This window comes from Vicugna pacos, chromosome 4 (assembly GCF_048564905.1).
Source record: "Vicugna pacos chromosome 4, VicPac4, whole genome shotgun sequence".
NCBI classification, from domain to species: domain Eukaryota; kingdom Metazoa; phylum Chordata; class Mammalia; order Artiodactyla; family Camelidae; genus Vicugna; species Vicugna pacos.
This window is the reverse complement of record NC_132990.1, coordinates 49506351-49533030: the sequence shown is the minus strand read 5'-3', so window position 1 is coordinate 49533030 and position 26680 is coordinate 49506351. Positions and strand designations below refer to the sequence as shown.

At 34.6% G+C, this 26680-nt stretch overlaps 1 protein-coding gene across 3 annotated transcripts in view; it reads right to left on the bottom strand.

Annotated features, from left to right (window-relative positions):
* Nucleotides 1–26680, bottom strand: part of DCAF10 (DDB1 and CUL4 associated factor 10) — a 44999-nt gene that overhangs the window by 2802 nt on the left and 15517 nt on the right. The window contains exons 3-8 of one of the 3 annotated variants that reach the window (XM_072959763.1): nt 18347–18544; nt 11166–11368; nt 9418–9531; nt 6616–6761; nt 5604–5699; nt 883–1365 (exon numbers count right to left, since the gene is read on the bottom strand). In XM_072959763.1, coding sequence (XP_072815864.1) covers nt 1282–1365; nt 5604–5699; nt 6616–6761; nt 9418–9531; nt 11166–11368; nt 18347–18544 — 841 coding nt within the window. In that variant the 3' untranslated portion in view covers nt 883–1281. Of the gene's footprint in view, nt 1–882; nt 5700–6615; nt 6762–9417; nt 9532–11165; nt 11369–18346; nt 18545–26680 lie in introns of those variants that run through there. The other 2 variants (XM_072959762.1, XM_072959761.1) reach the window with 2 other exon arrangements.

Here is a 26680-nt window from a genome sequence, read left to right as displayed (position 1 = left end):
TGCAGTTTCCCAAATCAGTGAGAAATGCTTTCTGACCTATGGTCAGAAAAAAAAATCTTATCCTGATGAATATAGTCAGTTCATTATAATAAATGATGGATTCCTCTAGTAGTGAATAATTTGCACATCACATGGGATGCTTCATGGGAACTCAGGGCCACATATCATGAAGATTTATTTGATTAATTCAATAAAAATTTATTGATCCTGCTGGGCCCTGGAAATACAAGAATAAATAAGACACTCCCTGCCCTCAAGGAGCTTACAGTCTAGCATAAGAATTTACAGCACCTCAGAATCTAATGAGAAAACGTTTTGGTGTCTAGTATGTGGAACACTCCAGATTTCCTGAAAAGGAGAATCTAAAATTTATCAGAAAGCACAGTTTAGAAATAAAGATGCAGTGAAATTTTGAAGAAAATTCAAATATTCAACCTTTAATGTAAAAACCATGAAATCTAAATGAGGAAGAAACAGAAAAGCTGAAAATTGTATCTATTTTAAATACTTGGGACCAGATCTAAATTTTAAAAATTATTTTATTATCTTTGGGTGACATTTTCACTTATAGTGACATTATATACACATACCTACAGGAGGTGTGTGCATGTGAGATGTATTCCCTGGAGCTTTTGATAAAAACCCATTTTTCTATCACTAATTCATTTACAACTAAAGAAAGCAGCATACATGCAAATTTGAGACTCTTTTTGATAATCATTTCCATTTGAATGGGAGAAATTCTTCAGAATTGTTTTTAGGGTATAAATTTCAGTACAGTCTTATTGTGCGCTGAGACTGAACTATGTCTTTGTACAATATGTGATAATTTAAGCATATATTTTAATAGTTATTGACAAAATTTAATGGCATCAAAAATACTCAAGTCTGTCTGGAATTTATTTTCATTGTTTTTTCCCCCACACTCTTCTTTTTTTCTTAAAACCATGAAAGACCCCTGTGCGAACACAGAGCCTTTGTTGTTGCTTCCGTGTCCTTTGGTGCATTGCTGTTCCTTAGTCTAGCAGCATCCTTAGTTTGTAGTATTTTACTTAGTGGCAACTGAAAAAATCACTAGTCTGGGCTTTAACTGGGAAGTTCTGTTATCCTGACGGTTATTGTGAACCTGTCAGGAAGGTGGTAAGCAACCAAAACATCTGTCTCACAGACGGTGCACACAGAGCTCTTCAGACACTAAGCAGGCTTGGTTTTCTCATGTCCCAGATGGTGCACACAGAGCTCTTCAGACACTAAGCAGGCTTGGTTTTCTCATGTCCCAGCTCATAACAGATGAATCAGCACATTAGAAGGAAGTGGGGAGCCTGTTAGAGGCAGGCATATTGATAGTGTGGTAGGGAGACCACCCTGTAAGCAAAACAGATTGCTTAGCAGACACACACACACACACCAGGATTCTGAGGCCAATGATTATATATACCTCAGGGCTGAGGGAATCACTTTATAATAATTGATATTATCTATATGTTATGTAGCCCTTAAAATTTTATGAAGTATTTTACATACATCAGAGCTCATTGGATATTTGTAATAACACATGACTATAACGTTTTCTTTTCATCATGGAAAAATGAATTGTACTGAACATGCTGTTTAAGAAGGCAGGTAGGTATACTAACATATCTGAAAGACTTGCATCAAAAATAATTATGAGTTTAAATTTTTGGCACTTCAGATATATGCATTAATTATCTGAAAATTAATATATATGCTTTCCTTCATGACCAACACAAGGTGTTACTGAATTTTCACAGCTTTCAGTGACTGCTGGTCATTAAATGGGGATGATTGTCATCAGTAAGTTATCAGAATATTTCTCCTGTTAAATACAAGCTTAACAGATATTTATGGATGCCAATATCATATATTCTAATATGGGAAACACTAGGCTTCTAATAGATTCTTAAGAGTGTTTTTCCTATATTGCACTTTTTAGAAAACAAAGCTTTAACAATGATATAATGTGATCTTGGCTCAAGACATAGGAGCATAGGAGCAGGGAACATGTGATTTAGTTTTTCCTTGCTTGTTTTCCTAAAATTTGGTATAACCTCTTCTTGGGGGTGTTAACACGGAGAAATAAAATATACACGTTCTTTGGGCTTCTGAGGAAAAAGACCACACACATTTTCAAAAGATTAAAATAGAAGCCTCTTCTGCATTAGCTACTTCATTTTCACAACTAAAAATAAGGAACTACTGTGTATTTGATGTTCCTAAACTCAATTAACATAGCTTTGCCATAAATATACCGTTCCGTCAAAAGCTCTTTAAAATAGAAGTACAATTTATACTATACTTACCAACAGTTATACTGTATTATCGGTTATACATTTACCAATTATCATGAATAAAAATGACTAAATAAAAGAGCTAAAAGCACAAGATTAGATTTTATACTCAAAGTGAAATGGGACGGTAAAATTTTAACTGTAATTTCCTCCAGTAGTATAGAATTCCTCATGCCCTTTAATTCCTTTATCCCCAGTATTGAGCAGATGACTTTTTAATTATGAGCATACCTCACAGAGGACAAAGATTTTGTTGAATTTACTGGTGGTTAATTTTTAATTCTAATCTATGTGGCTCTGTTTTTATACAAGGCTATTTATCCTCCATTTTTCTTTGTCTTAGAGCTGCTTATCCTGCTGGAGGTTTTTTTAGTTAGGAAGGGACTGTATATATGCCCTGCAATTTATGGTATCCTAATGGAAATTGTCAATCTTGTAATTGTTCTTTTACGTGGTACAGAAGATAAGCCAGCTCGAACTTGCAGAGGATGCTAAACAAGTAAATTAACAGGTTAGTTCACTACCCTTTACAAAATGGTAGAGTAGTAAGCACAGGCTTGGGACTAAACAGACCTGGGTTTGAATCCTAGTGCTGCTAAGCAATGCCAGCTCTGCGATTTAAGACAAATCACTTAAATCTTCCGACCCTCCATCTCTTCAAAAGTCAATTGATGCTCATGCCACCTATCTTACAGTTTTTGTGAGGGTTAGTAGTAAAGTATGTACATTATTTGACACGTGATAGGTATTCTACAGTGGTTAAAGAATCGTGGACTGAAATTTAGAGTCGGGCAACATTTGGGCCCAGCATCTGACACGGAGCTCTCTCCAAAAGAGAGGCAGTATATGGAACCTTCTTTTGATTATCAATACAATCATTGTACTTAGTAGCTTATTTTGAATGTCAACATTAGGTGTTTTTGTCTCTAAAACTTTATTTTCTTTTAAATATGTATTTTTAAAAGTTTATGGCAAACTTGTGTTTTCACCGTGGTAATTTTTTTTTTGATGACTAAAAAACTTTGAATTTTTTAAAATATCCATGATAAAATGATCTAAGTTTTAAAAAAACCTGTCCTAGAGATAACATTGTTCCAAGTGAGATGTAACCTCTAGACACATGTGTGAATGGCTGTCTGATAGGTCCTACAAAGAAATGTCATTTTTATTCATGTATTTGGGTGTTCTAAATGTTTCTATAAGATTTCACTTTCCTTCTTATGGCATCTTGATACTCCCACACTTTCCTTTTCAGTCTACTGGCCAGTTTAAGGGTATTCACAATAATACAACTTAAAGACAGAATAAAAGTGTTCATAAGTCATTGTTTTAACAGCCAGCATAATACAGTAGAAATTGCCCTGAGCAAGGAATTAAGAGACTTGAATTCAAGTCCTGGCTCTGCCACTAATTTTGCAGGATGACTTTAGGCAAGTCACTTAACTTCTCTTATTCATCAAATAATGAGATTGAGTCCATTTTGTTACTTTCTACTGGTAAAATTACTTTCATTTACTTATTTTTTTTTAAATAATCAAAACATCTTCTGGGATTGGGTTAAGCACCTGATGGGTACAGAAGTATTTACTGATGTTTAAGGTAGTATGTTCCAAGCTGTGATCCAGGGACCACCTGAGTAAAGATTACTTGGGGTTCTTGTTAAAAATACAGGAACCTGTCCTCTCCCTGGCTGAATCAGAATCTCCTAAGGTGAGGGCCAAGTTTCTGTATTTTTCACAAGCTCTTCAATAGTTATAATGCACCCTAATGTTTGAGAACCACTGGCCGAAGAGAATGTGATCTAAGAGGGAAAGAGCTAGCCTGTGGCTCGAATTACTTCAGCTTCTGGCAAATCCCTTCTAAAGGACTCTACCATTCAAAGTAAGAAAGCTGCTGACTTCAGAGCAGTCAGCCTTGTGCTTGGCCCCTGCATAAGGCTTTTTACATGCTGTGTTCCATAACAAAACACAACAGAAGGGCTTAGTCTTGACATCCAAGTCACTGACCACCACAGTTATGACAGCAGCCTGAAGACAGCTGCAGTTCTCCTGTCATTAATGGTATGAGAGTTGAGCTGAAGGAAGAAAGATGAGAAAAACACAGCCTCTTTACTCTTGATTCTCCCTCCACCCATCATCCTGTGTGCTTCAAATAATCTGGCAGAGAAAACAGAAAATGTAAGCCATACTGCTCTCATCACTCTGTGGCCAGAGAGTGTACTAATCTAATAAATAAATCCTCTTCCATACAATAGAAATGACCAAAGCCCATTCCGTCTCCTCTTTTCCTTTCTAATGCTGTTGACAGGAACAAAATATCAAGTAAGGACACATGCTAGGAATTTTTAAATTCATACAAGTAAATTACAAAGAGAGGAGGTAATATTTTTTCTAGAATTTCACAACAAAATCCCTCTCACAGTGAAAAAATATGTATAATTTTAACAGGAAACTTAAAAGACATTTTGTTGCAAGACTATAACAGTTATAAGAATAATGCCAGTATCTGTGCTCATTGTAGAGGAACATAACAGCAACTTTACAAAACCAAGTATACTGATACGTGAAGATGAAATTTCTTTTCAGCAACCAGTATGCCAACATCAAACTGCTGGATTTTATTCAACACTAGCGTTACGAGTTTCTCCTAACCCAACCAAAACTCCTGCCAAATGTCCACAAAACTCACACCAAAATCAAAAAACAGAAAAGAGAATTAAAAGAAAGAAACTTGACAAGAGCTACCATGCAAAAAACCAGCAGAACTGGAGTTCAGTGGCACAGATCAGCAGGAGCAGAGAGGAATGCTGCAAAAGATGATGCCGCCTGGAGTCTAACTTGGCGATGCCCCTGTGATGCTGGACGATAAAGTACACAGGTCACAGGTGGTGTTCGTGGACCCATAAGAACCAGGATCTTGACCCAAACGTTTAAGATCTTCTAAAAAGAAAATACTTCACCTAAATTGAAGTAATATGTAAGTCAAACACCAGAAGAGTTCCTTATTTGATGTAAGTTGTGCCTAAAACTTTGGCTGATACAAAGAAACCCGTCCACTAAGGCACCCAGAGGCGATCTGACAATGTGTTGGAGAGAATTTTGTTGTCAGTACCACATCATTATGAGAGTACAGAGAACGGATCACCCGCAGGGGACTGGCTTCTTTGGGCAAACAGTCAATAAGTTCACTGCACTGTTTGTCAAATCCCAACAAGCGAATCCCATAGCCATGTGGGGAAGAAATCATTCGCCCATCAGGACTGAAGCAAAGTTCTTTGATATAACCTCTGCCTACATTGGCTTCTTCAATGTAATGAGTCAGTCGTAGAGAACAGCGAGGTGAGACAGGCCGCACAGGAGCTCCTTCTTGGAATTCATACACACAAGTCCACTAGGGGAGAGGGGAGAGACAAAGTTATAGAGCACTGTAAATGAAAGTACAACCTTTAAAAATTATGAATAACTCTATTGTACACCTGTAACATAATACTATTGTACAGCAACTATACTTAAATTTTTAAAAATTAAAAACCCTATTATAGAGCTCCAAACAGTGCTATAGATAATCCTTAAAAAAAAAAAAAAAGCTCAACAGAATGCCAAAGGTGCAGAATTGTTACAAGAAATCATTCAGATGAATGCTACTCCTCTTCCAGCTAACAAAACTTGTAGGCCCCATACCATCTTATCTTCATTCATATCAAGGTTATTCTGTACTATGACGCTTTAAAGCCTTTTATTCCTTGAGGCCACTGTGACTTTTGTAGTAATAATTCCCTTTTCCGAGAGTAACAACAATCTTGATATCTGCAAAATTCTAGGGTTAAGACATCCACTAGAATATCTCTCCTACACACTTCAAAGGCTCTTCTGTCCTATTCGTTGTGGCTTCTAGAGCTAGTGAGATCCTTGGAAGACTCCTGCTTTCCAGAGTAATGAGAATTATAAGGTCCTATAAGACCTTTTCCCCTCATCACTTCGGTCCCTGCCTTTCCCAAAGCTTTCCCTGGTTTTTAACAAGATAAAATCATAATAAGTTGGCTAAGCAAAACCTCCCAGTTAGCCAACTTAGCTGAAACATCTCAGTCCTATCTTTTCTATATAAGGGATTTTTTACTATGAGATAAAGGAGGCAAGAATTAAAAAGCTGTGCACAGTGTGAACTGATGACTGCTTTAAGGTAATTCCCTGCTTGCCACACCCAGGGCAGAGAGGAGGAAGAACGGCTTTCAAAGGAAGAAGACACCATGAGCGCACATGGCAATGGGAATCTGTTCAGTCAGCCCTGGTGAGGGTGCTGCCCGTACCTCCTGATCATCAGTGTTGCTTGAGCACCGAAGAAGAGTGGCCCAGCCTTTTGGGTGCAGCTGTAAGGATGTGATGCAGTTTCCACGGTCTCTCTCACCAGGAACTTCAGGGGTTAAGACTTCAAGACTATTTCGTGGTGAAACTCCTGACAGACAAGAAAATTAGGATGTAGAATCTGTATTATCAAAGGTCTAAGGCAGCTCATCAAAGCTTTGATTTCTGGCAGCCACCCTCATGTCTTCCTCCATCTGTCCTTTATGCTACCACATAAAATCATGGTGCCCCTCAATGTATGGGGTGTGAGTGTGTCTGTGGGGTTGGGGTAGGGGGAAAAGGTATGAATAGAACTAAATAATCCAAGTTCCTGCAGCAGGAATCACCAATGACCCTTTAAGGCAAAGGCATTAAAGCTAATGAGGACTCCTTTCAATTTGGACCTAACATCTCAGAAAGCTCTTTATTTAAGTAACAAAGTTAGGTGACATGAAAAGAATCTGGAAAAATAAAAGATAACAATTCTCATCTCAGAGGACCTGGCGCTCTCTAGTCCAGAAAAGGAAATACTTGGAAGCCATGAGGATTGCTATTTTGTGTGCAAGGAGCAGGACTTATGACCCCTAAGGACAATACTATCAATAAGTCAACCTATAATTTTGGAGGCTAAGAGAGCACAACTCACACAGAGACATGTGAACACAAGTGGTGGGAGACACTGCCAATGGTAAATATTCCTGGTACTCTGCTGTAGTCAGTCATTTCTTTCTACCTCGCCCCAGTGAAAGTGACTGCCACCATGAACCATTGTTACTAATGGGAGTGTGTCATATCCCTCAAGTATGTGGCGAACCACTTTCATAGACATTGTGAGGAAGCAGCTTAGACATTTACTATCCAGAGAAATATTTTGACACTTCTCTGCCTGTGGAAGTAGTTGCTTTCAAGATAATAAGCTCCCTCTGTCAGACCATTTGTGAATTACTTCTTGCTTAGATGTATCTTCTTTTAAAAGATTCCCTTTAGATTAGTACAGCATTAACAGAAACCAGTGAAGTTATAAGTTACACTGTTACAACCAAATTATACCCAAATAACTATTTCACATATGATTGAACTTTAATAACAATTTTAGGGGAAAAAACCCTATTTTAAGAATTAATTTTGAAAATCTATAAACAAAAGCAGAAAGGAAACTCATTCTGAATAAGTAAGTAGTGGTTTTTGAGCTGTGCTCCTTGGCGGTTCCTCAAAAGCTGAGAAAGGGGAGGAAGCATATGGGGCCAGGGTGGAAATGGGGTGGGGAAGACTGGAGGGTCAAGGGCCTCCCTAACTTCACTTGAACAGTTACTCCACTTTTACTTATGCTACATCCCTAAGAATCCACAGCAGATTTCATGTCAAAAATAGAGTTTGAATCCTGAAATGAATTTGAAAGCCTCTGTTCTATACAGCTATTATATCTGCAAAGTAGGGTGCTAACATAATCTGACACCTGAAGACCCAGGATTTCCAACATTCAGTGCAGCTTTACTTATAAGCGCCACCTTCTCTTTCCAAGCCCCAATTTGCTTCCTCTCTCTGCCTAAGCTACCCATACATCATCTTTTCTCCCATTCTCAACTCTCTACAGCATGAAACTGCTGTATAGTTTTGGTTTGGGGTTTACCACTGCAACAAGTAAGCATGTTAACTATTCTTAAATTAAGTTTCTTTTTCTCATGGGTGGTTTAATTAACTGATGAAGATTTTTCTCAGTGATTATTAAGACCCTTGGCTTGTTTCCTATAGTCAACGTAGGAGGAGGAGAACAGGTAAATCTGCAGGAAGTGTCTGCTACACATCAAGGGAGAAATGTTACACATTCAGGCAAAAATCTCCAAAAGGAGGAAATTTAACCTTAAGGTGAGACATCACAGTCTTCAACATCCAGAGGACAGGATGGGGGATAGGCTATAGGTTAGGTTAGGAAGGGCTCTCAAACGATTCTACTAACCCAAGTAGTCATGCAGAATAATCAAATATGCATTTATTGAGCATTTACCAGGTGAGGCCACTCAGGGAAAACATTAATTAAAAGTGTAACGTATAGTCCTCGCTTTAAATATCTGGGTAGGAGATGTGTTTATTTCCAGTAGGTGACACAAAATTATAAAAAAAAACAAAACAACTATTTGGCCATCAGTCCACAAAGAGTAGAACAAACAAGAAGTGCTGTAAGAGCTTAGATGTGGATTAGTAATGAGAGGGATGGTGGGTGAAATTTGCATAGGTGGAAAGCATTTCAATTAGTGGGTAGAAGGAATAGTTTAAGCAACTAGTTCTACCACAGTGGCTGGGGGAAAACTGGCAAAATGTCCAGGTTGTAGTGTACTTTATCCCACAACCCCTCTGAGGCTGCCAGGCATTGCTGAGATAAGGAAGTTCAGAGCAAAAAGCCTTCTGGGCTGGAACCAGGAGACTTTCACAAGCACCTGATAAACTCATCCCCGTATATTTACATAGCAGTCACATGCATAATCTCATTTAATTTTCATAATAACCTTGATTGGAGTCTGCATTTCCCAACTATTCCCTCTCAGACTAAACCAAACTAAATCTAGGAAATAAAGCCAAAATTAAAATTCCAACAAAGATTTAAGCCCAAGATATTCAGCCCCAGAGACTCTGATTAGCTTTTTGAAAATGATGACTGAGGGGCAAGGAATAGCCTCATCTCTTTATTTTTATGGATTAAAACCAAACCAAAGAAAGCTATTTGGTAGAATTTTTTGTTGCAAGATTATAAAATCTAACTTTCAACCTACCTTCTCTTTGAGAGGCCCGTGACATATGTTTCTCAGAAGATGAATTAGAATCACTGTGATGACAAGGTGAATTAGAAACTCTAGGACCAGATGAACTCGACGAAGTGGTAAGATCTTGAAAATACAAAACATTCCAACAGTAAACTCTGGGACTGCCCCATAACATCTATTTGAACCATACTGTTAAAATCCATCTGAAACATGGCAAGTACATATCCACTTAAAGCTGGCCTATAACTAAGACTGAGGTGGGCAGGATAGCTCTTTGGAGTGTTCTAAGGCCTAGCCCCTTTCTAAAACCTTTTAGACCAATGACTTCCTTAAGTGAAATAAAAATGAAAAACTGAATAAACATAGGAACATCTCTGGTTTCCCATCATTTCTGTAGTGAAATGGAACAGGAAAATTCAGCAATGAAAACTGGGCTGTTCGGCTGTTGTTTAATGTTAGAATAGCATCTAAACAACAGGCCCATTATTGAGAACACAAACAGATCCTTCTTAAAGCATACCAACAACTTTTATCATTCCTACTGAAATTATGTGACTACTATCTCTGAAATGCAATACAAGCTTAACATTGAAATCTGTGGGAAAGTAAAATGAATATGAGATAGTCGAGTCTGATGTATTACTCCAAATAGCAGTCTCTATTTCACACTCTTCTGTGGGCCCACACTTCTATGGGGACTTCTTATTAACCTAATTCCCTTTGATGGTATTAAGTATCAGACCACCCTTAGAAGACAGAAAACCTTGGTTTTTAAGCAAAGCATGACTACTAGACCTTCTAAATCACTACTTCTCACTGGGCTAAGGTTCATTATTAATGTTCAATTTTTTTAAATTCTGAAATTAAAAGGACTATACTTGGATATTTATGAAATCCCTTTCTTGCAAATAACTTGGTAAAACTTAAATTTCTACTTTCAGTGGTGAAGTTGGGCAACCACAGTACAATGAGGCCTGCAGACTCCCAAAGAGGTCTTCAGAAGTGGCCCTGTGTATAAAGGAGAAAGATTCCAACCATTTGAAGCTGATTTTTAATACCAATTTATGAACATTAGGTGTTCCAAATACCTAAGTCTTTTTTATTGGGATCTTGTTCATAAACACAGTATTATAAACAATGGATATGTTTCTGTATCAGCTCTTTTTCCTAAAGGTAGATGAAATAAAGTATCACATAATGTAGTGCATAATTTCTCCTGAGCCACAATTTCACTTAAGTCTAATGGAACTGGCAACAGGAAAAGGAACAGGGCTTTAGCAAGAGGATGTTTAAGGGTCATGAGATAAGATGGCACCAGCCACCTGTGTCTGAACATCTGAAAGTCTAGGATGCAGTATAGACTTAAAGCTAAAGTTCTATAGTGACTATAACTCAAAAGCTCTGCTGGGTTCCAGAAGGAATTAAAAAGACTGACACTACCTTGGCCCTTCACTAATTTTTGAGATAATGACAATTTACAAATACTGATGAAAGATCTTCTGGCTGGCGAAGAGCTGAAAAAAAGTATTTTTAGAGTTAGCAGTTACTCTTAGTAGATCATTTGTGATACAGAGGCACATGCTATGTAAGAGATACACACAGATCATTATACTTCCTTAGGATAAAACTCTCACTAAGCTTTCTAAAGAATGCCTTTTAATTTTCTTTCCTTCTTGCTGTCATTCTTAGATAGAAACGTACCATCCCTATATCAGATTCTTTGGAAAACTTTCTTTAATCAAAAAAGGAAAGCTTACCTGAACTTGATGTAGTTCTTCTTGCTCTCAAAATGGGATAGCTGCCTACTTCTAAAGACTTGGTTAAGTCAAGATCATGCAAAATCAAAAGATATCCAGAGGACGTTGAGATCAACATTTTGGAACAATCTGGTGTTAATCTCATTCGCATGAGAAAACGTGTGTGAAAGAATTTCTTATGCGGACACCCATCTTCTGTACACCTACCGAAGAAATCAACAAAACCTAGTTATCATAAATAAAAGTATTTGATGATAGTCATATTTTTGCCCTTCAAACTAGAATTGATACTCAAGGTGTACTCAAAGACAAGAAATTATTTTGCTTACCATTCCTTCTTTCATCTTAAACTTTTTTTTTAGATTATTCTTTCTGAAGTATATTAAGTAAGACTTTGTTGAGGTAAACTCTCATTTTTTTTATTCCAAAAATCTTTCACTCTTTTTGATTAAAGGCTTAACTGAGCCTATAACTTTAGATTTCTTTCTGAATGTTGAGAATAGTGTTCCAGAGCTCTGGCTTCCATTGTTGCTATTTTTACGTCTAATTGTTACTTTGAATAATTTTTTTCCCTTGGCTGATCTTTGTCTTTGGAGTATTGCAGTTTCAGTCTGAAATGTGTAAACTTGGATTTGTCTACACTGGGATTCATTTGACTTTCTAAATCCTAAGATTCATATCATTCATATATTCTGGAAAATTCTCCATCATTATTCCAGTATTGCCTCTTGCCTATTTTCTCTATTCTTTTGGAGCTCCAGAAAGATGTCTGAAACATTCCCATTTGACTCTCTTTGTCTTATAACTGCCCTTTGATGTTTTCTATTCCTCATTTCTTTATGTTTCATTCTGGGTAATTTTTCAATATCTATCTTAATCTATTTTTTTAAGCTGTGTCTAATCTGCTACTTGACCAGTCCTATGTTTTTATAAATTTCCATAGTTGTATTTTTTCACTTCGCTAAGTTCTGTCTGGCTTTTTCAAATATGTCTAGATTTTTATTCCTTGCCTATGTTTTTTATTCCTCATTTTATTTCCTTTTTTGTAATTATTTTTTAAATAGTGAAACATCATACCTACAGAAAAGTACATAAATAAGACATATGTATAGTTTAAAGAAAAATGAACACCTGTGGTGTATCATCCATGTTAAGAAGTAGAACAGTAGCAGTACTTTAATAAAAGTGCCTTGCTTCTCTCTCCTGTTGCATCCTTCCGTCAGCATGCAGTGCTTCAAGTATTTGACAATGTCTTTTTTTTTAATCTCTCTGAGGCTATTGATAGGTTTTTTTAAATTTCAAGTTTTCCTCTCCCTATGTAGTCTCTACTTTTTCCAAAATATCCCCCCATTTTTGTACGTCTTTATATTAGAAGCTTTTATCAACTGTTTGATTACCTTTGGCTGTCTGCTCATAATTAAGAGTGGAGAACTAAAAGCTGACCAGGAAGGGTGAGTGTAAGGGTAGGGCTTGAGCTTCACTAAAGAGAATGAAGCTATTTTTTGAGGAACTCCTAATGTCAGTATCTTTTGTTCTTTAACCAGAAGGCTAAAGATCTCTGAATTCAGTATTCAGTATGCTATGGTCACTCAAATTCCCTGATTTTGGTAAGGTACCCAAGCCTTCAACTGTGTCTGGCATCCTTTTATACAGAGATTTTCTGTTTTACTCTTTAGAGAATAATATTCAAATCTTGATATATTACAATCCTTAGTTATTTTGCTGTACCAGCTTGGACCCTGCCTCCCTCCACCCCAAAACAATAGTGAACAGCAATAGTGATAGTGTATGTTCTCCTCCCTCATTTTATAGAGAAAACTTCTAAAGTTTCACCATTTAAAAATGTGCTATCGGTTTTAGTGCAAGTTTTTGATGAGTTTCCTTCTATCTAGTTAATTAATAGTTTGGTTTTTCTAAAACAGTTTTATTGAGGTATAATTTACATAAAATAAATTCACTAATTTTAAGTGTACAGTTAAATGATTTTTAGTAAATTTACAAAGTTGTACAGTCATCAACACAATCCAATTTTAGAACATTTTTGTCACTCTAAAAAAATCCCTCCTGCCCATTAGCAGTCACTCCCCTTCTTACTCCCAGCCACAGGCAACCACTACTTTCTGTCTCTATAGATCTGCCTATTGTTGACATTTCATATAAACAGAATCATATAAGAAGTTGTCTGTTGGTTTGGCTTTTTCACTTAGCTTAATTTTCTTTGAGTTTCATCCATGTTGTAGCACATAAATAGTACTTTGTTCTTTTTCACTACCACATAGTATTCTCTTGGATAGGTATACCACAGTTTGTTTATTCGTTTACCAGTTAATAAATATCTGGATTGGTTCTATTTTTTGCTATTATGAATACTACTCCTATAAGCATTCTTTGTGTGGACTTGTATGTTCATTTCTCTTGGGTAGATATCTAGAAGTAGAATTGCTGGGACATATGGCAATTCTATGTTTAACATTTTAAGAAGCTGCCAAACTATTTTCTAAAGTGGCTGTACCATTTTACATTCCTACCAGCAATATATGAGGTTCCAGTTTCTCCATACTCTTGCCAATATTTGTTGCTGTCTTAGTAGGTGTCAAGTGGTGTCTTATTTGGGTTTTCATTTGCATTTCTGTTAAGACTAATGATGTCAAACATTTTCTTATGTGCTTATTAATCATTTGTATATCTCCCTCCAGGAAATGTCTATGTAAATTTTGGTCATTTTAAAATTGGGTTTTTGTGTTATGTGTAAGTGTGATTTTTATATATTAATTTTGTATCTCTTATAACCTTGATGAACTTATTAGTTCTAGTAGTTTTGTGAATTCAAGATTTTTTCTATATAAGGTCATATCTTCTACATAAGAAAATAGTTTTACTTCTTTCTTTCCAATCTGTTATTTTTCTTGACGGATTGTACTTCCAGTGCAATTGCCCCTCCATCCAGTACAATGTTAAATAAAAGTGGTGAGAGCAGACATCCTTGCCTTGTTCCCAATCTTAGGGGGAAGGTATTTAGTCTTTCAACATTAAGTATGATTTTAACTGTAGGTTTTTCATAGATGTCCTTTATCAGGTTGAGGAAGTTTCCTATTATTCCTAGTTTTATTTCAAATGGGTATTGGATTTTGTCAAGTGCTTTTCCTGCCTTTATTGAGATGATATATTTATAGACTTTATCAATGTGATATATTAATTGATTTTTAGATGTTAAACCAACCTTGCCTGTATTCCTGGGATAAATTCGACTTAGTTGTGACATATAATCCTTTCTATATGTTGCTAGGTTTGATTTGCTAGTATTTTGTTGAGGAATATTATCAATTTTTTTTGAGGGATATTGGGCTGTAGTTTCCTTTTATTATGTTTGTCTGGTTTGGTATCATAGTAATTACTAGCCGCAAAAAAATGATTTGGGAATTGTTCTCCCCTCTCTTTTCTGTAAGAGTTTGTGAAGGACTGATATTATTTATTCTGTAAATGGTAAAATTCACCAGTGGAGCCTTTTGGGCCTGGGTTTTTTATTGTGGGAAGATTTTTAAATTACCAGTTCAGTTTCTTTATTTGCTATAGATCTGTAGGTCTACAGATTTTATATTTGCTGTTGAGTCAGTTTAAGTAATTTGTATTTGTTTATCTAAGTTGTCTAATTTGTTGCCATAAAGTTGTTCATTATATTCCTTTGTAATCCTTTTAATTTCTATAAGGTGATATTGTCTCCTCAAAACCACTTTTTGATGGGGAAAGTAATTAGATTGATCTATTTACTTTTAGAGGTGGTACTGGGGATTGAACCCAGGACCTTGTGCACAAGACCTTGTGCATGCTAAGCTTGCACTCTACCGCTTGAGCTATACCCTCCCCCTCCCTTTTTTTGTTTTTAATTATGACTGAATGTTGAATTTTATTCTTCAGTTGAGATGTCATATGGATTTATCTATTTTAAGCTGCTAATGTGATAAATTAATAGAATTTCTATTAATAAATATTTTCATTCCTAGAATAAACCCAACTTGGTCATGACCTTTTGATTAATATCTTACAGGATCCAATTGCCCTTTTTCAGACTATTCACATCTCCATTCATATTACACAGATTGACCTTTCAAATTTAGGCATCAAGCTTCATATCTGAGGTAATGAGAATTCCGTTTTTCTGGAATCTAAACAATTTAATAAAATTGTAATGTTCTTTTTCTTGTAATATTTGGTAGAAGTCACCTGTAAAACTGATAGCTGCTATTTTATTAATAGATAGGTTTTAATTGGTATTTTTCATTTCTCTAATGGCTAAGGCAGAGGTGATATTCAGAATATTTAAATAACCAGCACTGCATGAAAACTAGTCAGTCAGAGTTGATGCAGGTGGCAGTGCTGGAACTGGGTTCTGGAATTACTATGTAAGGGGGACTGTAGCTACTAGATCATAGGGACATCTTGAGAGAGGTATCTCTAGCAGAGGGGCCTGGGTAGCTAGAAGGTGTCATGATATGACACCTGCGGGTGATTCAGGATAGTGACTATTCATCAGTTAGTATGGAAGAAGTTCAATCTTAACAACTGTTTCAGCTGAACCAGTGCATAATGGTTAAATATCAGTCCTGGTAACAGGTCTACTTCAGGTTTTTTATTTCTTCCTTGATCAGTTTTGCAAAGGTGTATTTTTTTGAGTAAATATCCATTTCATCCAAGTTTTCAAGTATTTTGACATAAAGCTGATCTTGTTATCTTTCTCTATATTTTTTGTCTCCTTTCTCATTGCTAAGATTATTTATTTGCATCCTCTTTTTTTTCTCTTGATGTCTCTTACCAGAGAATTGCATATTCAATTAGCTTTTCAAAGAACAGGCTTTAAAAAAATCTTTATTGTACTTTCATTTTCTATTTCATTAATTTCTGCTTTTATCATTTTCATACATTTACTTTCAATGGGTTTACCCTTCTTTATCTTTTTCCAATTTTTTAAGTAAGATGTTTAGTTCATTAATTTTCAGTTTATCACTATGATTTTTTTCTTAGAAGTCACCCAACATGGGAATTTTTATTTACCTGTGGTTAAATTGTACTAAAGTCAGGAAAAATGGTTTGTCTGATAATTCTTTGATATTGGTTGAGACTTACTTTGTAGTCCAATACATGCTCAATTTTTGTACATGTTCAAAGTTTGCTTCAGAGGATGTATTCACTATTTGGGAACAGAATTCTACATACGCTTACTAGATCAAGCTTATTAATAAAATTAAAATTTTCTATAGACTTACTAATTTTTAATCTCTTTTATCTATTAGTAAGTGAAACAATGGTGTTAATATTTTCAAGAGAGATAGAGATTTTTTTTCTTGTCCATTTGTGCTTTTTATGGTTTGAGGCTGTTATTAGATACATATAAGAAAAGAATTTTTATGTTCTAGTGAAATAAACCTTTTAATATAATAACTTTTTATCACTAATAATGCTTTATGCCTTAAACTCTATTTTATCTGCTATTAATGTAGATAAAACTTTTTCCTTGCTTGGATATGCTTCTTACAAAGAGCATATAGTCTGTTTTTGTTTTTCAGTCCAATCTAATATTATCTATTAACTAGGTACACTAATCTATATACACTTACTATAATAATTATTGATATTTGGATTATCTGCCTACTGTATTATTTTTGTGCTTCCTAATTTACCTTTTTGTTGTTGTTGGTGGTGAAGTATAGTTGATTTACAATGTTGTGTTTGTTAGTTTCAGGTGTACAGCAAAGTGACTCAATTATGTATAAAATTATTTTTCAGATTCTTTTCCATTATAGATTACATTATATATTACAAGGTCATATTGAGTATAGTTCCCTGTGCTATATAGTAGTTTCTTGTTGCTTGTTTTTTTTGTTATTGTTGTTTTTTTGCCAGCAGACATTATCTGTATTTTTGCTCTTCCCATTGTTCTTTCTTCCCTCTTAATGTTCCAAGAGTGCTGCTTTTATCATTTTTGTTTAGGAAACTTACTTCAGTCATTTTTAAAAAAGGCTAGCATCTAATTCTCTGAGTTGTCTTTCATCTGAAAATGACTTGATTCCCTTTCATTCCTGAAAGATGTTACCACAAGATATAGTATTCTGGGTCAATAGTTCTTTTCTCTCAATACTTGAAAAATGTGTGTCACTTCTTTCTGGCATCCATGGTTTCTGATGAGAGCTTTTTTTTTTTTAATTTAAAAAAAATTGAAGTATAGCTGATTTAGAGAACTTGTTTATTGATCTTTTTCTTTTTAGATTTTATCCTTCTACTAATTTGGAAGTTATCACTTGTAATCTTACTAAGTTTTATTTCTAAACTAAAAATAATTAGCTCTAAATTTGAACATGCTTGTCTTAGTTTAAAGATAATCAGTAGTTCTATGCTTTGCTCAAACAATATGATAGCTAGAAATCTTTAAGACTGTCCCCTCTGTTTTTACATATAAGCTCTAAAAAGAATATTTCAGAAATGATCTTGGTGTATTACTGTATCATCATTTCACCAAAGCTAGCAACAGGAATATTTCAATTATTTCTCAAACTTCAACTCTTTAGATTCTATATAAGGAGATATTCTGTTGATGTGTTTCACAACACAGGCATTACTGACATTTTCAATAGGATGACTAGTCAGTCCACTGGGCAAACTGCTCCATGCACTGCAGGATGTTTAGAAACTCTGGATCCCTGTTGACTAAGTACCAGCAGAAATCCTCTCTTCTCTTGTAGTGACAACTAAAACTGCACCAAACATTCCCCTAAGGATCAGTACCACTCCAACTGAGAAACTACTCTTTTAATGCATGAAAACAAAGTGCCAAAATTACAAAATAAACAGATTTAGAATTAAAGGGCCAAAGACTGCAAAACATTTCAGTTCCACAAAGGAAACAAAAATATTTTTCCTTAAATTCTTTAAATTCAGGAAACTCATAAACCAGTTTTCATCATTAATTATACTACTTGGTCCCCTTTCCACATAATTTTTTTCAAATATTTTAGTCACAATATATGACTAAGTGCAAGTAACAAGATGGAATCACTTCCTGATTGTTTTCCCAAAGCCAGTTTTTCTCCTAAAGAGATATGAGAGATAAGACAGAATGCTGAATTTGTTTACCATCTTAAAAAATTTTTTTGGTGTTCATAATCCAACATGGTTTCCTATTCACAAACCTGTTGGTGTCCCAAATAATGACATTTCCATCAAATCCTGACGTTACTAAGAGTCTTGTATTAGTATCATATTCGATGTTCTTCACCCAGCTAGTGTGACCATGTAAAGTGCATACTTTGGTGTTCAATTTTCTCAGATCCCATAGTGCTATTGTAGTGTCATCAGAGCAGGTAGCAAACAGCCGGTTATCAAGAAATCTACAAAGCAGAAAAGAAAAACTAGTTTATTTAATATCTAATTAAAGAAAACTTGAGAAACAGTCTCTGTATTACCTAATGAAGAAAACAAACCAAAAAAGGACTGTAAACTCACTGTATAAACCCAGCAATTCTGATATATAATAAATAGTAAGTATAATTCACATAATCACAGAAGATACTATGATTTAATGAGGGCCATGTTGCAGTTTTACCCATTTGCTTTACATTATTGATTTTTATTTGAAACTGGAGATAGGGGTGGGTGTTTGGAGAACAGTGCTAGAGAGAAGGAACTTTAGAATCTGTATAGGAAACAAATGATGAGAAACAATTTAATAGGAGACAAGAGATTTTGAAGACTTAATTGCCAAGGGAGACATGTTAAACATAAAGTTATGAGAAATATTTACTCTGCTACAAATAGCATCTCTTTCAATTTAGAGTACATTTCTATATAGAATACAATTATGTAGAAAACTTGCTATTAAAATGCCATAATTTTTAATCTATTAATTCAAAGGCATTCCCCAATCTCACTTCTAGGACAACCTAGAAGAAAGTGACAAATTCTTAGAAAGGTACAATCTCTCAAGACCGAACCAGGGAGAAATAGAAAATATAAACAGACCAATTACCAGTGATGAAAGTGAATCAGTAATTTTAAAACTCCCAACAAACAAAAGTCCAGGACCAGACGGCTTCACAGGTGAATTCTACTAAACATTTAGAGAAGAGTTGACACCTATCCTTTTTTAACTATTCCAAAATATTGGAGAGGGAGAAACACTTCCAAACTCATTCTATGAGGCCAGCAACACCCTAATATCAAAATCAGACAAAGCTATCACGACAAAGAAAAGTAAAGGCCAGTATCTCTGATGAACATAGATGCAAAAATCCAACAAGATATTAGCAAATTAAATCTAACTGTACATTAAAACAATCAAATATGATCAAGTGGGATTTATCCTAGGGGTGCAAGGGTTTTTCAGTATTCACAAATCAATCAACATTAATGCACCACATTAACAAACTGAAGACTAAAAACCATATGATCATCTCAATAGATGCAGAAAAAGCTTTTGATAAAGTTCAAATTCATTTATGATTAAACACTCTTCAGAAAGTGGGCACAGAGGGAACATACCTCAACATAATAAAGGCCACGTATGACAAAGCCACAACTAACATCAAACTTAATGGTGAAAAGCATTTCCTCTAAGAGCAAGAAGACAAGGATGCCCTCTCTTGCCACTTTTATTCAACATAGTATTGGAAGTCCTAGCCACAGCAATCAGAGAAGAAAAAGAAGTAAAAGGAAGTGAAACTGTCACTGTTTGCAGAGGATGTGATACTATACATAGAAAATCCTAGATACTACCAGAAGACCACTAGAGTTCATCAATGAACTCCATAAAATTGCAGGATACAAAATTAATATACATTGCTATACACTAACAAGGAACTATCAGAAATTAAGGGAACAGTTCCATTTGTCATCACATCAAAAAGAATAAAACACCTAGTAATATATCTGCCTAAGGAGGCAAAAGACCTGCACTCAGAAAACTATAAGACACCAATGAAAGAAATTAATGACACAAACAGATGGAAAGATATACCATATTCTCAGACTAGAATAATTAATACTGTTAAAGTGACCATACTACCTAATGCAATCTACAGATTCAATGCAATCTCTATCAAAATACCAATGGCATTTTTCATAGAACTAGAACAAATAATTTCAAAATTTGTATGGAAACACAAAAGACCCCAAACAGCCAAAACAATCTTGAGAAAAAAATAACAGAGTTGGAGGAATCACACTCTGACTTCACACTATACTACAAAGCTACAGAAAACTGGCACTCGTACTGGCACAAAAAACAGACATATAGATCAGTGGAACAGAATGGAGAGCCCAGAAATAAACCCACACACTTACTGTCAGTTAATCATGACAAAGGAGGCAAGAATATACAATGGAGAAAAGACAGTCTCTTCAATAAGTGGTGCTGGGAAAACTGGGCAGATACATGTAAAAGAATGAAGTTAGACCATTCTCTAACATCATATACAAAACTATATGCAAAATGGATTAAAGATCTAAATGTAAGACTGGATACTATAAAACTCCTAGAGGAAAACATAGGCAGAACACTCTTTGACAAAAATCGCAGCAGAACTTTTCTGGATGTTTCATAAATCAAGGGAAACAAAAGCAAAAGTAAACAAATGGGACCTAACTAAACTTAACAGCTTTTACACAGTAAAGGGAACCATTAATAAAATGAAAACACAACCTACTGAATAGAAGAAGATATTTGCAAATGGTATGACTGATAAGAGGTTAACATCCAACATATATAAACAGCTGATATAACTCAACATCAAAAAAGAAAAAAAAACACACATACACAACCCGATTAAAAAAATGGGCAGAACTGAATAGAAATTTTTCCAAAGAGGAAATGCAGATGGTCAACAGGTACATGAAAAGATGTTCAACACTGTTAATCATCAGGGAAATGTAAATCAAAACCACAGTGAGGTATCACTTCACACCAGTCAGAATGGCTATCATCAAAAAGAACACAACGATTGCTGGCAAGGATGTGAAGAAAAGGGAACCCTCATACACTGTTGGTAGGAATGTAAACTGGTGTAGCCACTATGGAAAACAGCATAGAGGTTTCTCAAAAAACTAAAAATAGAACTACCATATGACCCAGCAATTCCCCTCCTGGATATAAATCCAAGAAAACCAAAAACATTAATTTGAAAAGATATATGCACCCCAACGTTCATAGCAGCATTATTTACAATTGCCAAGATATGGAAGCAACCTAAGTGTCCATCAACAGATGAATGGATAAAGAAGATGTGACATATACATATACATATATATATATAAATACACACACACACACACACACAATGGAATACTACACAGCCGTAAAAAGAATGAAATTTTGCCATTTGCAGCAACATGGTTGGACTTAGCATTAAGCTAAGTGCAATAAGTCAGACACAGAAAGGCAAACAGTATATGATATCACTTATATATGGAATCTAAAAAATACAACAAACTAGTGAATGAAACAAAAAAGCAGACTCAGATATAGAAAACAAACTAGTGGTTATCAGTGGGGGAAGGGGAAGGGACAATACAGGAGGGAAAAATGGAGTTCTTATGAAATCATCTGTGTGGAGCTTTTGAAAGTTGTAAGGCACTACAGAATTTAAAGAACTTTTCATTCCATTTTTTAGAAAGGAAAAAAAGTCATCATTTCTAATCTACTAATTCAGAAGAGTTATTCCCCAAATAATCTCACTTAACGTTTTATTAGGACCACTCAAGATTACAAAATAGACACAATTAAAATACTCTATAGTTCAGATTTTTATTTTACACTAATTTCTCAATCCTAGTGAAAATATATTTTTATACAAATACTGAAAAAAAAATAACAACCTACCTATCACATTTTAATTTCTGCCTAAATCAACATTAGCATGCCTTCTCTAACATATGCTGTTATATATAACTTCCTAATCTCTTGCAGATTAAATGAATTCTGGAGCTTCTTCCAAGATAAAATTATATGTAGTTATTTTCTATCAGAAATCAGTCTCAATATGCACAAACACCAAACATCATGGCCTTCCTGAAACTTAACGTGATTTTAAAATTCCAGGCTTCTTGACCCGGATAACACTTCCTTTCTTTTTAATAGTGAGCTATTATCCACTCCAGGAAGCCGCCTCTCTCTGTCCAGCCTGGGCCAGATTTGCCAATTTTCTAATCTCCCAGAGCAGTCTACATTTCTATCGTAACACCTAATATTATAGTGTAAGGAATCACTTTACAAGGCTATAAACTCCTTGAAGGTAGGGGGAACCTATCTGCATAGTTCAGGATTAGATCTGCAGTACTCAATGCATGCACTGCCAATCACAAATATTTATTAAATTAATGAATGAGGTAGGAGTTCATTGACTAGTGGAGAAGACATTATAAATACAGCTAGACAAAATAAATGTGTGGAATAAAGAAAAGAGGATGATTAGGAAAGACTTCACGGTGTTGTCATTTGAACTGACTTTAAAAGATGAGCAAGAACTTCCTAAGTGGCCAAGGGGTAAGCAAAATTACAGAGATATGTATGGGGATGGTGCACTTTCAGAGTCAACAGTAGTCAGAAGTGCTGTGTGTGGAAAAGTAGAGATAAGCAGAGAAGATATCATGAAATTATTTTATAGTGATGCCCAATAACTACTTCTTAATTACAAATACATGCCCACTGAAAATATTTTTTAAAAGAAAAAAATCCACCACCAAAAACAACCATAGTTACTGATACTTAGCCTAATTCCTGTATTTCAAGCCTAAAATTATTTCATAAATATTTTGCCATGTCATTAAAGATTAACAAAATAATTCTTAAGGGCCAAATAGCATTCACTGTATGAATGAACCACAATCTTTTTTCTTTTTTAAACCAACATACAATTATTAGATGTTTAGATTGCTTCCAATTTATTACTATTAAAAAACACTATGATGAACATCCTAAAAGCCAAATATTAATCATATTCCTAGTTATTTTTCTAAGTACATTTCCAGAAAAATATATTGCTAAGTAAAAAGATTTTTTTAAATGTAAGGCTTTTGATACATATAGCCAAATTGTCCTCAAAAGAACATACCAATATCAAGTTCCACCAGCAGTTAGGAGAGTGTCTATTTCTCCAGACCCTTGCCACACAGGTATTTTTTTAATTCTGCTAAGTGCTAGGAAAAAAATACCATCTTGTGTTAGGTTGAAACTTCTGTTTTTAGTAAAGTTGCACTGTTTCATATGAATTGGAGTATTATATTTCTTTTGGGAATTGCTATTCATGTTCCTTGTTGATTTTCTTGCAGTATTATTTTTATTATTGAATTATAAAATCTTTTTATAGTGAGTATAATATACTTTAGTTTTTCAAACACAGTATTTTGAATATGTTTTCTATACATTTCTATCTTTCAATTTGGTTTATATATTTTCTTACCATACAAAAAAAATTTAATTATTATATTGTCACATCCATTTTTTTCCCTTACAGTTTTACGTTTACTGATGAGGCTTTTTAAAGTAAAAATATTTCAGTGACTTCCACATCTGACAGGAACTATACGATTGAAAAAAATACAAAATGACAAAAGGCTACTGGAAAGTCAGTCCAACTTTTAAAATAAATTGATCATCATAAGAACATCTTTATACATTGAGTAATTTAGGAAAAAATAACTAAGATATTTTATTTAGTATACAAAAATACTTAATGCACATATGGATTCAAAACCCCAATGGGATTACACTGCTGTAGGCCACAGTGGTTCACCCTGAAAAGTTTTAAGCAAGAGAGTGACATGATTGGTTAAGAATTTCAGAAGGCCCTCTGACCGGGGTTCCAAAACTCTCAGATTCTCATAAAAAATGAAGTGGAGGATCACTTAAAAATTATAAAAATTTCAAAAATTTTTGTCAATAAGGCCACTGAAAACAATTACCATTGTTGTATGAAAGGATATTTTAATACCAGTAATGTAGAAAATATAATGGAGCAAAAGCTAATAGTTTTGAATTGGATTAGTTTAATGAAAAATTCAATATTTTGACCTTAGTTTTCTCATTTGTGCCTTAAAGTATTACCTGTTAAAAATTTTGGTATTGGAGAATCACTGGTAAAAAGAGTAGAGTAGATAAATTATAGAAAATTAAGAATGTAGACTAGGAGACCAGTTAAAGCACCTACAACAATTCTTATCCCAAAGTAAGCAGACACTGAAAATGTAGTGTTAAGTCCTTAGAGATCTGGCCCAGTCCTCTCAAATTAAAATTTAGTCTAGCCTAATAATAATTATTAAGTATTTTTAACTCCATAGTCTCCAATAAGCAGGAGACTCTCCACACACTGATATCTACGAGTTTCTGAATTATAGGCCTTTTCCATATGTCGCCCATTAAACCCCAACATATGACTATAACAGCTCTGGATAAATTGACATCTGGATGAATTCAGGTCTTCATTATCAAAGGATGATTGGTAAAGGATAATAGCAATTGAAATTGAATTTTCTTAAAACAGGTACCAACATTTCATTGTACTAGGGAAAGAAAATGTTGAATCTTAAAAAATAAAACCTTAAAAATCATGAACATAAGCCTTTTCATATTTATTTAACTATATGCAAATCTCAGAATAAGAATAAATTAAGTGTGTGGGTTTTTTGCATAATCTTTCCAATGAAATTATGACAGCAGAATACATCCTTACTTCATATCTGAATTTTGTATTATAATAAAAAGGCCATTTCTGTATAATATTCAGGGTCTTTATCAATCTTCCCAAAGGCCTTTCCTTAGTCCTATAAGAAAACCATCTAATTCTTTGAAGTTTCTATCATGTCATCATTTCTGTCGTTTTCTTCTAATTGATAACTAGTCTAACTCTATCAGATCCTCATTTGCCAATGATTTTATATGTAATTGACCAGTTCTCTAACATCACTCTCAGGGCTTTACAAAATTTTACATCATTTGAAACATCAGAAATTTCATGTTCCCTGTGATAAGCACTGTACTTACGTTATATTGTTTGAAATATAACAATCAGGAAAAGACCAACAAAGACAGTGGGGGGAAGGCAGATCCTGGAATATTTAAATAGGCACTAATTTTTAAACTGCCATATCACTAAGAAAATATTCTTACGACAACAGCAGTTACCCCTGTAACCTCACAACCAGGGGACCTGGATTATTAAATGGACTCTTGAATCCTCATACAGAGTCCTTGTGAATGAGAAGTAAGCCTGTATAATGGGCTTGAGAATTTAAATTGTATATATCTTTCCTTTTATATGAAGCAACAGAAAACACTCTCCATAACTATCAAGAAAAGCAAACCTCAAAACTGAGAAATGAACCAGAAGACTTATACTAAGTATGTGCAAAATTACTATCTGGAACAAAACCAGGAAATGCATGCCCACATCTCTGAACAGTGAAGCAAGGTGGTCTAATGAAACTGAGTATGAATTCCAGTTCTACAACTTACTATATATAAGACCCTGAGCATATCTTTTTATCTGAGTTGCAGTTTCTTCATTCCTTATAATGGGTACAATACCTGTCTCATATCCGGATACTGTGAGGATTAAACAACATAATGTATTAAAAGTGCTTTGCAAAAGGTTTGACACGTGGTAGGCACTCAAAAAATGAAAGTTAGTATTATTAATAAGTAATGCACACTGAAGCTCATGCCGGAGGACCCTTGAGATCCTCACTCAAAACACTTAAGTGACATGTACTTTTAAATAGCTTCAAAATCTGTTTTTCTAACCAACAGATAAGCAAATTCAAATTTGTAGGTGTTGGGTAGTAGGGCAGGCACACTGATAGCAGCAAATGAGAGCTGATACTGATAAAGAACACAAATTCTAACAACAGATTAGTCAGAGATCATTTTGAGTAGGGGCAAACCTTTGACATGTCTTTTTAAGAAAGGAAAATTTTAGATTGTAAAATATTAGAAACATAAAGAAAATTATGAAGAATATAACAAACACCTGTGATACCCACCACCCAGCTTTATCAAATTTTAACATTTGGTTATCTTTCAGATTTTTTCTGAACATTACAGACATAATTGAAGTACCCTGTATATCCCTCCCCAATCCCATTCCCCTCCCTCCCTCCCTCTCCAGAGGGAACCACTATCCAATTGTTGTCACTCCCCTTGCAAGTTTTTAATACTATGAATTCATAAATATGTATCCATAAACAATTTATAGTTTTGTTTTGCATTCAATTTATTCTGTAAGTATTTAATAAGCACCCACTATGTGGCATAGTTCTAGGTGCTGGGGATAGAGCAGAGAACAAATACAGGCCCTCATCAAGTTTATGCTTATATATTTTAAAATTTTATATAAATGGTATCACACTGTACAGCTTATTCTGTAGTTTCCTTTTCTGGCTCGACCTTGAATTTCTGAGATGCATCTAATTCATTTATTTTAACTGATGTATAGTATTCCATTGTGTGAGTATATAATTTATCTTCCCCTTAATGG